The sequence below is a fragment of the Monopterus albus genome, unplaced genomic scaffold, assembly GCF_001952655.1.
Source record: "Monopterus albus unplaced genomic scaffold, M_albus_1.0 scaffold121.1, whole genome shotgun sequence".
NCBI lineage: Eukaryota > Metazoa > Chordata > Actinopteri > Synbranchiformes > Synbranchidae > Monopterus > Monopterus albus.
In genome coordinates, this window is record NW_018128001.1 from 1,643,339 (window position 1) to 1,658,514 (window position 15,176).

The window sequence follows — 15,176 nt, forward strand, 5'->3', positions numbered from 1 at the left end:
TGATGCTCCGTAGCGGTGTGACGCACCCGGAGAGGAGGCGCTGCGGAGCGTACAATCCCCCGCTCTTTATTCTGTAGAACATCATGCTAACCTGCTAGCGTGCTAGCTGACAACATGACCGCGCAGGGCCTGTTGACAGGCGGCCTCTCTCCAGACACACAGCGGGGAGACCCGCAGAGCACAGGTGGAGGGGGATCCGTACGCCCGGGTGAAGCCGATTTCATTCCGGAGCGGAACCTCCGACTGACGGCCTGACAAGAGCCGCCTATTAACGTCGTGGGGCCGTGGGCAGCCAGGGAGGGCGGTGCTGGTCTGACGGCTGCTGATAAACAGTACCAAACGTCGACAGTTGCTAAACAGTAATCAATACTACAAACAATATTGTAACTGTTTGGACACGGGAATAATCAGCAGATAATCGATAATGAAGGTAAAGGGCCGCTGTGCTGAAAGTAAACAGTCCCGGGCTCTGGGCCCCCGGGAGAACATCGGGTCACAGCACTGCAGGTATTGAGATCAACACAAAACTAATGTGTAGCTGCTCCGATAATCAGTTAATTGATTGTTTTTAGTTTTCAAACACAACTAATAAGGAAACGTTTAAGCTTCTGTGCGTTTCTTTAGCATAAATTATAAAGTATTTGCTATTGTTGGGCAACACAAGGACAGTTGTGAGGGAATATTTTCACAAGATGTGTTCATCAATGGATTAATCAAAAAAAAAATTGAAGACTAATCCATAATAAGAACCGAAAAGACTAAATCGGGACCCTTTGCAGAAACCTGGTTTGGACCTGATGTGAACAAACGGAGCTAGAATTTATTACACGACTTTAAATTCAGAGGTGTGACGACAAAGCATCACATATTGAAAACTGTTAAAACAAGTTTTAATAGCATCTGAACTCAGATCAGCTGTTAGTTCGTCTTGTTTCAGCTTTAAACTGTGTTTGTGTAATGAGTGCTGAAAATGAACATTGGTTAAGCTGCAACATGACATAAAACTGACAAAGATTGTTGGTGAGTGAAGACGCATCACTCTGTCACATCTCTGCACAACCACCAGTGAAGTGTGTTTTTGTAGTTCAGCAGAGTGGAGACATCTCACTAGAGGAATGACCCATCCACTTATGCTGTGGGGGGGTTGTAAGGGTACTGGAGCCAGTCCCAGCTGAGGCAGGGTACACCTAGCCAGGTGGCCATCCTGTCACAGGGCTGACACACAGACAGTTTAGCCTCACCAGTCAACCTGACCTGCATGTCTCTGGACTGTGGGAGGAAGCTGGAGAAACATGGGAGAACATGCACTCCACACAGAGGTCGGCTGCCAGATTCGAACCTGGAACCTTCTTACTGTGAGGTGACAGTGTGACACTGCACCACCACCCATCATCAGCTGATTGTAAATATAACTGAGTCCTAGTTCTACTGCTTCTATTGCTTCAGATCAATATGTGGAGTGATGAATCTGGAGCTTTATTATTAATAGTTGATGTGTTCCAGCTGTTGTTTTATTATCAATCAGTGATCAGTGCTTCACATCATCTGCTGGTTGGAGCTAAAGGTTGTCAACATTATTTACCTTCATTAATGTTTATTCATTTAAAAACTTTGGCATTTCTGCTACTGGACCAGCAGTAGCTGATCTCAGATCAGAAGTGAGACCTGAACTACAGACCAGAGACCAGTTCCTCTCTCTACCAAATCCAGCAGACAGAAAGGTTGTTGAGTTGATGGCACATCAGGAGTTTTTCAGTTTCCATTAATGAAAAGTGTCTTGCTGAGTAACACTTGTCACAGGTTCTGCGTGGCGGCTCTCGTGCTGTAGCTAGCGGAAAGTTCCTAAACTGTGCATCCTGGCAACCTTATTCAAAATATTCAGTTAAACAACAAAAATGCAAGTTCATTCGGGTAGATTGGGCCGGTAGGTGGGCCTCTTTGTCACTGCGGACCTAGGGCGGCTGCAAAAACTCTGACAGACCCCGGCTTTTGGTGGACGGCTTCTGCCTCAACTGGTTGGGGTGAGTAGATAGAGGAGAGAGAACAGAAAAGGATCAAGAGTTAGACAGGACTGCCCCCTCTCTGTCCAACTCTGTAGTGTGGCTATAGACCCCCCTCTTCCACAGACTGAAGTTTACACAGAGTGGGTTGATCCAGAGCCAGGACAGTGTCAGTGTCCAGAGTGTAGTCTGTTGTCTGGGTGAAGCAGATGGACTGGAGGCAGAATGAGGTGGTGTTAGTGGGTCAGGTGGTGGTTTGATGTGGGGTGAGTTGGGTTTAATGTCCTGGGAGTTACTTAGGGGCAGAAGAGTTTCTGTAAAGAGCTTTGCAGAAGTTAACTGTGCTGCTACACCAGCCTTTATATTGTAACGGACACGTTTTGTTAGTCACTGACGATGTTGCCTCAACTTGTGATGTTAGCATCACCACCTGGTCTACCTGGCCTTTTAGACGAGGTCCAATTATCTTCAGGTATATTCGGGTCGGGTCTGGCGGAGCTTGGGTCCTCCTTGGGTCGCGTCTCTAGTTTTTGAAAATGAATTTATGCACATTGGGTTCAGGCCTGTTTTGGTTTGGGTCTAATGTTTTGGGCCCCTGAAGAATCCTAGTGTGCACTTGGTGCAAGGCTCATGCTCATGTATGTTTGTATGTGGTTTTTGTTTTGTATCTTTGTGAAAATGGACAACTTCAGTTTGAAAACTGATTCATTTATATAATTTATAAAGATTCCTCTTGTCTTTCTTTCCACCTGTCTGTCTCTTAGGTGTGGTTGTGGTGATGAGCAGCAGTGAGTGTTTTGGTTGCGGCCGCAGTGGCCACTGGGTGAAGAACTGTCCGAGCGCTGGCCGAGGACGAGGGAAGGGTCGCGGCAGAGGCAAAGGTGACTTGTTCACAAACATATTAACGTATCAGTACACAATATACATACTCTATCTACTGTAACTATATACTATATACCACGCACATGTATGTAATATGCAGCCCTGACGGTGCCTGGCCTTCAGAATAAAAGTCCTCATAAATACTTGTGAGGTACTTAGCTCAGAAACCTGTTTGTTCCATCACTCTCGTCGACATCACTGTGCAGGACGATGTACACGTGAAATGAAAACTCCTGAATCACTGAGTGGTCTCCTCCAGGGTGACAGTGCCCCCACCCACAGGGTGTCAGGGGTCACCTTTTGGTCTGATGAGGATGACCATGATGTGAATCATACACTGTGGCCGTCACAGTCACCAGGGCCCAGCCCGCTTGAACAGCTATGGAGGATGTTGGAGCGATGTGTTAGACGGTTCTCTACCACCGTCATCAAAACACCACGAGGAAATATTTGTTGGAAGAACGGTGCTCATCCCTCCAGGAGAGTCCAGAGACGTGGAGAGTCAAGGTGGAGCTGTTCTGGTGGCACGTGGCAGCTCAGCACCTCACTGAGAGTCTCTGTGTTGGGTCGTCCTTTCACCTGTCACCTGTCTGTATGTTGTTTGATTTTGTATCTGTTGAACGAGCAAAATTTCTCTTTGCTCACCAGTTGTTTAAGACTTGGAAGTACATGCAGGACTTATGACATCACAACTAGTTCTGAGCCATTTGGGGTCTGGTATGAACCTGACACAGGACTGGTCAAATTTGTAAGTTGTCAGTCCTCTATTGTTTTGTGTTCTTTGCTTGTTTTTGTTTTACATTTAGCAGGAGAAAAGACAAAAAGTGTTAATTTTCTCAAGCTTGAAAATATTTCAGATTTTCTATTTTGTCTGTATCACTCTAACATTTGTTTGCCCTGATTGTCATGTTTCAGATCTGTTCTGTTACCGCTGTGGCGAGCTTGGACACGTCGCCAGAGACTGCGAGAGGACCGAGGATGGTGAGGCTACACTTGCACACTGTGTTCATTTCCTACCTGATGTTCAGTCGCATACAGATGTCACCTGCTGGAACATTTTTGAGAGTAAACAACCAAACATCCTCATAGCGTCTGAAAAGGTCTTTTCATACATGAAACAGTTTTTGTCAGAAATGTAGTCCTGTGTTAGGCAAACATTGTTCTGGACTAGAGGAGGTTTTGGTCCAGGTCTAAGTGTAAAACACCAGTAAGACAGGTTTAATGGTACAGAACATATCATCATGAAAATGGTTCAGTGTTTATCAAAACACGACAGGAAAGGCTGTGTGAAGCCAGAAATAGGATTAAAAAAGAAATAAAAAGAGAACATTTAAAAAAGATAAAAATGATCTATAATAAAAGAAGTCCAATTAAACAAAAGAATACGAATTACACTGCAGTAATTCATGAGTGCCACATTTATTTTAATTAAAAGCAAACAAAAGCTTCATCCCTGATTTGAAATGTTTAAGAATTAGAGCAGACCGAGCTGCACTGAGCTCTGCACAGCTCAGGACAGAGCAGCACCTATATGCCCTATATGTCACGTTGTCTTAATATGTTTTATTTATTACTATTTAATCCTCTTCAATTTATATATAAAAAAAACCTGATCAATTTCAAAAATATTTTAAGATCAGAAATAAAAAGAAATTAGGCACTTACATCCAAAAGCATTAGGAAAATAATACTTTTACAGGTATTTGCGGCCCAGTACCGGCCAACCTGCAGCCTGGTACAGGTCCAGGGACCATAGTTTGGGAACCTGTGGTCCAATGCACCTGCCATGCTCACCTGATGATCTGATCATCTGATCTGCAGAATTACAGTCAGGTATTTACTCTTCTATAATGTAAGAGAGAAATAGAAAAGGCCCCAGGATGGAGTCTGGGGGACTCGTGTCATTTTTGTGTGCTTTGATGTGTAATTACTGATCAACACAAGACATTCCCTCCTTTAGTAAGTTCTGATTTTTATCTAAAGCTGATAAAGTAGACGACCGCAAATGGAAGTGTAGAACCAGACTCAGGTGTATTTACCTGCTGTCGTCCCTGCAGCCTGCTATAACTGTGGAAGAGGAGGTCACATCTCCAGAGACTGCAAGGAGCCAAAGAAAGAGCGGGAGCAGCTGTGCTACAACTGCGGAAAGGCCGGACACATGGCGCGGGACTGTAACCACGCCCACGAGCAGAAGTGCTACTCCTGTGGTGGCTTTGGACACATCCAGAAGTGCTGTGAGAAGGTCAAATGCTACAGGTAGAGTACCTACTACAGGTAATCTGATGCTGCTGGTAAACTACCTGACAGAGGTAAACTAATATCTACAGGTAAACCAGTATGAGCAGTCTAACAGTATATGTTTTCTGCAGGTGTGGGGAGATTGGCCATGTCGCGGTGCACTGCAGTAAGGCATCGGAGTTGAACTGCTATAACTGTGGGAAGTCGGGTCACCTGGCCAAGGAATGCACTATCGAAGCCACTGCCTAGTGGACACCCATTCCTGAACCCCCCTCTTTGCCCTCTTTCATCTCTTCTTTCTTTCTCTTTATTGGTTCCCTTGATCCTCTACTCCCTGGTCCAGAGGCCAGTCAGTCAGCCTCGCATCAGCCAGTAAAGGTGGGCAGAGGGCGGAGGAGGGTGGACACTAAACAACAAAACTGTCCTTTGCTTTCCTAAAAACAAAAACAGAATCTGTTTTTAGTTTGGTAGCGCTGTCATTACATACAAAGCTTTGTTTTAAGAATATTTTCTGCCCAGTTGATTGACGGAGAGAGTAGATCAATAGAAAGAAAAAGGTTAAATCCCTCCATTCAGTATGAAAATGGGCAGGGCTGTGTCTGAGGAAAAATAATTAACATACGTTTTTATCTTCCAACAATTTTGTTTTCTTTTTCTGGAAAAAAAAGAGATGGTCTGAAAGAAGAGCGATTGGTCCCACCTCCAGCAAACAACCAGTCACCGCGTAAGATGAATGAGCCAATCAGGGCGGTCACAGCAGACAGCAAATGGAACAATTATTCATGTTTTAAAGGTGCATTTTGTTGTCATTTGTTTGGACTTGACAAAGTGACACACAGACAAAAACTAACAACAATAATAAAACTTAAGTTTGGGGAGAGAAGAATGTTAAAAAAAAAATCCAAATCTTATTTTTGTACAATTTATCACTTAGAGCTACTGTAAAAATGTCATTTGGTTGTACTGCAGACAGTGAGTTTAACCCGATAATAAAAACATGGAGGAGGAGGAAGAGAACAGAGCTGAGATCCATTTCTGCCTGATCAGTTTGTTTCACAACAACAACACAAATATACCAGAAATACAGAGTTAGTAGCAATTACATAGACAAAAAGGCTCATTTCTGTCAAGAAGAGGCAGGTTTATTTGTATAACAGCAAACCAAAGTGTTCTACATACAGTAAGGCATAAAAGATATGTTTACTTTATAAAAAGACATGAGTATAATTTGAATTAAAAGGCTTGATGAGCACGATATTACATTAAAAGTATGAGGTAAATTAAGTTTGACTTAAGTAAGAATTTTAAGATGTTAATTCAAAATTAGTTTTAAAGTTTAACTTGTTATTTTTACCTTTTATTAAAATTAGGTACATATGAATTAATTACATATAGTTTATTTGTGGAACATATATTTCTGAAATAGTTCACATTTCATATAACTGAAAACCAAGTGTCTGTTTCCCCTATATTTAGTGCTAAATTAAATAGTTCCTTCTTTCGTAAGAAATTATTCAAATGTTAGTCACAAAGAATAAAGCATTTACATAATGCGTGTTTGTCATCTTTATGACTTAGACTAAAGTTGTTTTTTGTGTTAGACCTAAATGAATCTTAGAAATGTGAATAAAAGAGGACAAAGGATCGAGCCCTGGGGAACTCCATGTTAAGGCTGATCCACTCGGATGCAGTTTCAGACAAATTAGTGCTTCTGATAAAATGATCTCACTTCTTAGCTGTTCTGGAGCTTTCAGCCATATCACATGATCTCCTTAAGCAGAGTGAGTATGGTCAGCCATGGAAATAAAGGCAACTGAACTTTTCATGATACTTGTCCACATGGACTTAAAAGTTGTCAACATGTTAAGTGAAATTATGCATAAGATAAAAGACTATTCTTTCTTATTTTATTATTTATATGGGTATATTTTAGATTTATAGCATTCTTTTTATATTTATTGCAATTCATTTTATTTTTGATTTTACTTTGACTTAATTTTAACCTTTAAATTTAAAAACGTATTACTTTTAAATGTTATTTTATTTTTATAAATGTAGCAAAGGCAGATGATGACAGTAAAGAGAAATGGCAAGGGTCAGTACTATTACAGTAATCAAAGGAAAGTAGGAGGAATTAGAGAAAGTACTAGGAATAGGGAAGTAGAAGATATAATTTCAAGAATGATGTTTGGTCATACTGGTTTGAATAGTACATTACAGTTGATGAAGAAGCATAATACTGGTGAATGTGAGCTTTGTAGGGTGCAGGAAACTGGAACATGTTCTTTTGAGTTGTCCAAGGTTCAGGCAGGAAAGGGGAGTTATTTCAACGTGCACTTCAAAGAGGTGGCATGAGGTTTAGTTTAACAGATTTGTTGCAAAAGAGCTCAGGGGGTGTAGGGTAGAGAGCGCTCTTTAGGTTTTTAGAGAGTACCAGAGTGAGTAAAATATGGTATTCACTGAATGAGTTTATTTTATTTTAGTAGTAGATAGGGGCCGTTCTGATCCGCACTCCTGTCTGGAAGGTGGCGGTAATGCAACAAACAACAAAAGAAGAAGAAGAAGAAGAAAACTGATAACACCGGGATGTCTATTCTCCTCCTGCAGGGGGCAGTAGCGTTTAGAGCGGTACGTGGTCTGGTAACCGGAAACAAGAAGCCGATGAAGTACTTCCGTTTGGTGTCGGCGTGAGCCGATAACTAAGAACTTTATTTTTTCAATTTCCCGCTGGAGTCTTCATGAATAAAACCACATAAAAATCAGCAGCAGAGATGGTGAGCAGACCATCACTGTTCCAGTCTTACTGTTTGTTGTTTTATCGCAGCTAGTTAGCATGCTCACCGGTTAGCCATAGTTTAGCTTGTTGGCTTTAGCTGGTGGCTAACGGGTCCACTTAGCAACGCTTGTGAATGTCTGGGACATAAAAGTTTTTTTTGAGTCTTATCGAAACGCTTAACGTAATAAACTCTGTAACAAACAGGTCGGGATATATAACTAACAAATCCAAGGACTTCAGTGTTGTATGTTCACTCAGTCACACAGTCCGTGATAGAGTCACGGATTTTGAACAGAGTCTGGCGTGAGCTGGGTGCCTTGGCCCTTTCCTAGTGATGGAAGGGTGAAGCATCGAAGCTTTCCAGCAAAAAGTGGTTCATGTGTCGAAGCTTCAAGTGCCTACGAATCCACCTTGTGGTGAAAAGAATGTAGTACAGAAATTTGTACAAATAGACTGAAGCAGCGCGAGTCACCCTTACAAAGTCAGAAACTTGTTTGTTCCAAAGTGTTGATTCGTCATATGCACAGTTAGGAAACGTGTTTCCCTGTACAATGAAATTCTTACTTTGCCGTCCACATGAATGCCACAAAATACAAATGAAATATAAAGTAGATAAATAAGTAACACAAAGTCTAAGGAACTTTAAGCAGCGATATAATAAAATATATAAGAATACAATAAGAGAACGTATGCTGCATGGGAGCAGCATGTGCAGCAGTCAACAGTCAATGTGCAAACTGAGAATGTAAACAGTACATGATGTATTTCCTGGTGATAAACTCCTCAGCTGCTTAGGAGTCTGATGGCAGAGGGAAAGAAAGAGTTTTTAAGTCCGGAGGTCCTACATTTCACACTTCTGAACCTCCGACCAGAGGGTAGGGAGGTGAACAGTCCGTGCTGGGGGTGGGTGGGATCTTTGAGGTTTGTTATAGGTTAAAGACTGAGAGCATTTCTTCAAAATATGAAACAAATCCCATGTAATTTGTAGTATTACCTTTCTCAGTGTGAATTATTGACTTCACATGACACAGGACTACCTGAGGTGGTAGGCTACAGGTGAAGGACAGAGACTGCAGTCTCAGAAAGTCAATTTCAGACCCTAGTCCTGGTCAAGACAAACGGCAACGTAAAACAGATAAACATCAGTTACAAGTGGTGCAAATTGTGATGCACTACATGAAAATACTCCCATGTGATGTGAATCTGTCTTTCTGCCTTCATCTTCCAAATCAGTCTTTACAAATTGCCCTATAAAATAGGCTATATGTATCTTAAAAACCCATAAAATCTTCAGCTTTCACTCTGTGAGTAAGATGTTGCATGAGATCTGCGGGTGACCAGAAACACTAAGGATAAGAGGATCATTGCAAATGTTCAGTCTGCTGTCCAGGATTCACAGTGGGGTTGGTCCCTAGTGGTGAAACTGCCAAAATTTAAAACATTTTATGAAACAGTCATGTGCCTTGGCCACTTTGATACAAGCCTCAAAGCACAGGTTCTACAGTGCCTTGTGAAAGTATTCGGCCCCCTTGAACTTTGCGACCTTTTGCCACATTTCAGGCTTCAAACATAAAGATATAAAACTGTAATTTTTTGTGAAGAATCAACAACAAGTGGGACACAATCATGAAGTGGAACGAAATTTATTGGATATTTCAAACTTTTTTAACAAATAAAAAACTGAAAAATTGGGCGTGAAAAATTATTCAGCCCCTTTACTTTCAGTGCAGCAAACTCTCTCCAGAAGTTCAGTGAGGATCTCTGAATGATCCAATGTTGACCTAAATGACTAATGATGATAAATAGAATCCACCTGTGTGTAATCAAGTCTCCGTATAAATGCACCTGCACTGTGATAGTCTCAGAGGTCTGTTTAAAGCGCAGAGAGCATCATGAAGAACAAGGAACACACCAGGCAGGTCCGAGATACTGTTGTGGAGAAGTTTAAAGCCGGATTTGGATACAAAAAGATTTCCCAAGCTTTAAACATCCCAAGGAGCACTGTGCAAGCGATAATATTGAAATGGAAGGAGTATCAGACCACTGCAAATCTACCAAGACCTGGCCGTCCCTCTAAACTTTCAGCTCATACAAGGAGAAGACTGATCAGAGATGCAGCCAAGAGGCCCATGATCACTCTGGATGAACTGCAGAGATCTACAGCTGAGGTGGGAGACTCTGTCCATAGGACAACAATCAGTCGTATACTGCACAAATCTGGCCTTTATGGAAGAGTGGCAAGAAGAAAGCCATTTCTTAAAGATATCCATAAAAAGTGTCGTTTAAAGTTTGCCACAAGCCACCTGGGAGACACACCAAACATGTGGAAGAAGGTGCTCTGGTCAGATGAAACCAAAATCGAACTTTTTGGCAACAATGCAAAACGTTATGTTTGGCGTAAAAGCAACACAGCTCATCACCCTGAACACACCATCCCCACTGTCAAACATGGTGGTGGCAGCATCATGGTTTGGGCCTGCTTTTCTTTAGCAGGGACAGGGAAGATGGTTAAACTTGATGGGAAGATGGATGGAGCCAAATACAGGACCATTCTGGAAGGAAACCTGATGGAGTCTGCAAAAGACCTGAGACTGGGGCGGAGATTTGTCTTCCAACAAGACACTGATCCAAAACATAAAGCAAAATCTACAATGGAATGGTTCAAAACTAAACATATCCAGGTGTTAGAATGGCCAAGTCAAAGTCCAGACCTGAATCCAATCGTGAATCTGTGGAAAGAACTGAAAACTGCTGTTCACAAATGCTCTCCATCCAACCTCACTGAGCTCGAGCTGTTTTGCAAGGAGGCATGGGCAAAAATTTCAGTCTCTCGATGTGCAAAACTGATAGAGACATACCCCAAGCGACTTACAGCTGTAATCGCAGCAAAAGGTGGCGCTACAAAGTATTAACTTAAGGGGGCTGAATAATTTTGCACGCCCAATTTTTCAGTTTTTTTATTTGTTAAAAAAGTTTGACATATCCAATAAATTTCGTTCCACTTCATGATTGTGTCCCACTTGTTGTTGATTCTTCACAAAAAATTACAGTTTTATATCTTTATGTTTGAAGCCTGAAATGTGGCAAAAGGTCGCAAAGTTCAAGGGGGCTGAATACTTTCGCAAGGCACTGTAAATGGAAGTGTCGCAAATGGTTCAAAGCTTGATATGCTGTTACAAGCCAGACTATCACTATCCTACCTTGGCTTAATGTTAATTTTGTACTGTTCAACAGTTAGCTGTTAGCTTCCTGATTAGCCTTCTGTATTGATGCTGATGTAATTCTTCTGATGACATGATAGTTCAGAGCTCAGACACACCATTTGTGATGAAATGCCAGATTTTTAAAGGAGTCTGGTGTGAAATCGCTGCAACTATCCTATCCCAGCCCCAGCTTCATAATATTTTTGAGCTCAGGCAGTTGAGGCTGGAGTTTTAAGTAAAAATTTACCAAGTAAAATAAACTTTACTGGCTACAGACATTTTATTATTATGAAGCCAGAATCTAACAAAACTTATCATTGGCTGGTGTAAAATTTTGATTTATTTATTTATTTGCAATAAAGTGAATACAGTTTGAAAGGTCCCTTCCAGTGAACTATTGTCAAAATATTTTTGTGTTGTTAATTTGGCCAGTGATAAAATGCTTGGGTTTAGATTGGTAGGCTTACTGTTTAGGTTGTACCATTTAGTTTTATCCTAATCACTTTGACCTAGTTTTCTTATTCTTTTTAGTCTATTTTTACTCTACTCTTATTCTGTGGTATGGCATTCAATACTAGGTGAGAGAGAAACAGTATGTCAATTTTCTGTATGTCCTGCACATATAGTGAATTGACAATGAAAATCTTTGATCTTGATCTTAATTTTTGACTGAAGTCTGATGTGACCTGGCCCAGTTTAGTTAAGGCTCCAGTTTTGATTCCTAGGTGGTCATTTACAGTAGCTCCTTTATTAGATAAAATAGTAGATTTTCTCAGACCAAAGATTTGTATTTGTGAAATATTTAAATGGTCTTATACTTGTATAGCGCCTTTCTATGCTTTATAGCACACTCAAAGCGCTTTTCACACTTATTGGCCATTGTCATTATAAATGAATTATACTAAGTTAATTAGTATGAGTTATACTAAGACAGGTGCTCAGGTTGAAGCTTGAGTTTATTTCAGATGTTAGTCCAGTTTTAACAAAATTATAAACAGTATATATGTGTAATGAGAGAAAAATAAAACCTGGAGTTATAAAATGAAATATCTCTGAGATTTCATGCATTTAATGACTTATTACCAGCAGATTAGTAAGTTTCGAGCTTGTTATAACAAATTTCTGTTTCTGTGTTTGCAGGCGAGGAATGCTGAGAAGGCCATGTGAGTACTGACTGTACTGCTATAAACCTATTTTTATTCCCTTGCTTTATTCACCAAGTTTTTTAATTCTGGTTCAAAGCGTGATGTCATTTTTATCTTATGTCTGCTTGTAACGCACTTTGGCCAACTTCTTATATAGCACAAGTGAAATTGTGGCTGTGGCTCACGAGGTAGGACAAGTCGTCTTCTGACCAGCACGTTGGTGCTTTGACTCCCGGTCTCCCCGCATGCCTAAGTGTCCCTGAGCAAGACACTGAACCCCGAATTGCTCCCGGTGGCTTGACTAGTGCCGTTGTGTGGCAGCCTGTCATCATCGGTGTGTGAATGTGTGTGTGAATGGGTGAATGTGTGTGTGATCTCCTGTAAAGCACTTTGGCCAGTGCAACACACTGTGAAAAATGCGCTATATAAATACAGTCCATTTACCATTTAAATAAACTTGACTTGACTGCTGAATACTGCTGAGAGCCGCTGTCTGCCGACTACAACGCTGAGTACTACTGAGCACCACTGACAGTGCTGCTGAGTAGGGTTGCAATGGTATGAGGTTTTCACAGTATGATAATCATCTCAGAACATATCACAGTTTCACATTCATACAGTTTCCTCACATGGTTTCCTGTAACTGGTGATGTTCCGTAGGTTCCTCCACACTGCCAAAGGCTCATCGGCCAAACACTGATTTTCAACTTTTCACAGTAGCTCCCTTTTCCTACTCTGATTTCCTTTGTCTGTGTGTGTCTGGCCCGGTAACACAGGGTCCTGTCCCTGCTCATATAGGCCTCCTCTTTGGCACAGCTCACTGTGAACTGGGGTTTGTTGTTGTATGTGCAAAAGGTCTTGGTGGGCACACACATCCTCACAAAACCTGATGTATGATGTCGCAGTATCAGTGTAGCTGCAGCCTCAAAGACACCCCGGTCTGCACAGTGAAAGCAGGCCTGTAGCTGTGACTTTGCCTCCTCGGTCCATCTCCTCCCTGTTCTGACCACAGGCTTTGCAGCTTTAACTTTCTGTCTCTAGGTATTGATGAGATGACTCATGCAGTGGTCTGAGAGTCTGAGGGCTGCACAGGGAACAGAGCAATAGGCGTCCTTAATTACAGTGTAGCAGTGGTCCAATGTGGTTTTGTCTGTGGTAGGACAGCTGACATGCTGTCTGTATTTTGGCGGATTGTGGGTGAGGTTTGCTTTGTTAAAAGATAATGAGCAGTCCGGGTGTTTCTGTTCTGTGTAAACTCCAAACACCTTTCGCTGTTGGTAAAAATGGGAGAAAAGACTGAGCTGTCAGATATTCAGAAGCTCGTCTCTAGTAAAGGTAAACCAGGCAGGGTTGCAGGAAACCGTCAGAAATGGCAACAACAAAAACAAAAGCACACAGGAGCACATAACTGAGGCAGCCCTTCACGGCACCATGACACCATTGTCTTCGGGCATTGTCCTCCACCAGGAGGAACCCAGGGCCCACTGCACCATGTAAGGTCTGACATTCGCTCTGAGGATTCCATCCTGGTACCTCCTAGCAGTCAGGGTACAGCTATGACATGAAGGTCTGTTTGGCCCTCCAAGGATACACCTCACGAGACCATCACTGACCGACCACCAAACCGGTCATGCTCCATGATGTTACAGGCAGCATAATGTTCACCATGGCATCTCCAGACACTTTTCACTGTGGTCACATGTGCTTAGTGTGAACCTGCTCTCATCTGTGAAGAGAACAGGGGACCATTGGTGGACCTGCCAATTCTGGTGTTCTCTGGCAAATGCCAGTCGAGCTGCACGGTGCCGGGCTCTGACCACAGGTCGCACTGGGGGACATCGGGCCCTCATGGCAGCAGTTTTTCTTCAATACTGTTAATAAACAAATGTGCATGGTATGATAACCATCAATTTTCATACCATGACATGCCATGAAACCAGGATAGTGTTGCAACCCTACTTTTAACAGTGGGTTTTCTTGAACTTTATTTATGATTCAACTGAAAAACAAAGTATTTCTTCTACCTAATTGTGATTGACAGTTCAGAGGAAATTACTCTTTACTCTGTATTTATTTTATAAATAAAACTTTGCTACTTTATGTTAACAATCATGCCTGTCATAACCTAAAGAATCACTCAGTCTGCTGGGTTCACCACGACACAGCCGCATCCATTTCACGCGTTTTGTTACATTACTCTTGACTTTCCACATGCAGTAATGAGCTGAGGTGTTGTCAACTCAAGTAATCAACTCTTCAACTGAAAAAATACTCGCACAGTAAAGCGCTGTGACAGAATCCCTTTGATTATTTTGTTTTTCATAGTTGTTGGAATCCACAGTCGTAATTAAAAGTAAAATTTGATTAGTCGCCCACCCCTACTGCTGTGTGTGTGTGTGCACCTGTTTCAGCTGCTGTTTATCTAATGGATCAGTGTTAATGCTCTTATGTTCTTCCCCTGACGGTCTCCTCCTGTTTCTCAGGACGGCCCTGGCTCGGTTCAGGCAGGCTCAGCTGGAGGAGGGAAAAGTCAAGGTCAGATTCATTTTCTATTCTGTTCTACTCTATCACAGTGGTCCTCAACCTGTGGGTCTATACCCCAGCAGGGGTCACAGGTTAAAAACCACAGTGTGGATCCATTTAGAGATATTTCTTCCTTCACCGTGTCTCTTTTATCTCTGGTGATGTTTTTGGCTCTTTTCTGTTACTTCACTGTGGACAGAGCTACTAAAACTAAAACCAGCTGCAGACTCCTGCTAATGTGGACATGAAACTACAGTTTTAAAATTCAGTTCAGTTTTATTTCTGGAGTGCCAAATCACAACAACAGTCACTTCAGGTAGGTACTTTATTGTACAGGACACTTTACAAAGTAAGGTCTAGACCTTACTGTTATCAATATTATCACATAGGGAAAACCCAACAAATCCCC

At 41.9% G+C, this 15,176-nt stretch overlaps 2 protein-coding genes across 4 annotated transcripts in view; both read left to right on the forward strand.

Moving 5' to 3' along the window:
- Window positions 1-6,146, forward strand: part of LOC109966903 (cellular nucleic acid-binding protein) — a 6,343-nt gene extending 197 nt beyond the window's left edge. Inside the window, exons 2-6 of one of the 3 annotated variants that reach the window (XR_002275848.1) lie at window positions 2,765-2,881; window positions 3,798-3,863; window positions 4,940-5,138; window positions 5,252-5,498; window positions 5,789-6,146. Coding sequence is in view for 2 of the 3 variants with exons in the window: in XM_020612130.1 (XP_020467786.1) it covers window positions 2,779-2,881; window positions 3,798-3,863; window positions 4,940-5,138; window positions 5,252-5,369 (486 nt within the window). In the remaining variant the exon portion in view is untranslated. Of the gene's footprint in view, window positions 1-43; window positions 508-2,764; window positions 2,882-3,797; window positions 3,864-4,939; window positions 5,139-5,251 lie in introns of those variants that run through there. The other 2 variants (XM_020612131.1, XM_020612130.1) reach the window with 2 other exon arrangements.
- Window positions 6,147-7,718: 1,572 nt separating this feature from the next.
- isy1 (ISY1 splicing factor homolog) overlaps window positions 7,719-15,176 on the forward strand; it is a 15,305-nt gene continuing 7,847 nt past the window's right edge. Inside the window, exons 1-3 of the mRNA XM_020612219.1 lie at window positions 7,719-7,894; window positions 12,240-12,262; window positions 14,728-14,779. Of these exons, the coding sequence (XP_020467875.1) occupies window positions 7,892-7,894; window positions 12,240-12,262; window positions 14,728-14,779 (78 nt within the window). The 5' untranslated portion in view covers window positions 7,719-7,891. The remainder of the gene's footprint in view (window positions 7,895-12,239; window positions 12,263-14,727; window positions 14,780-15,176) is intronic.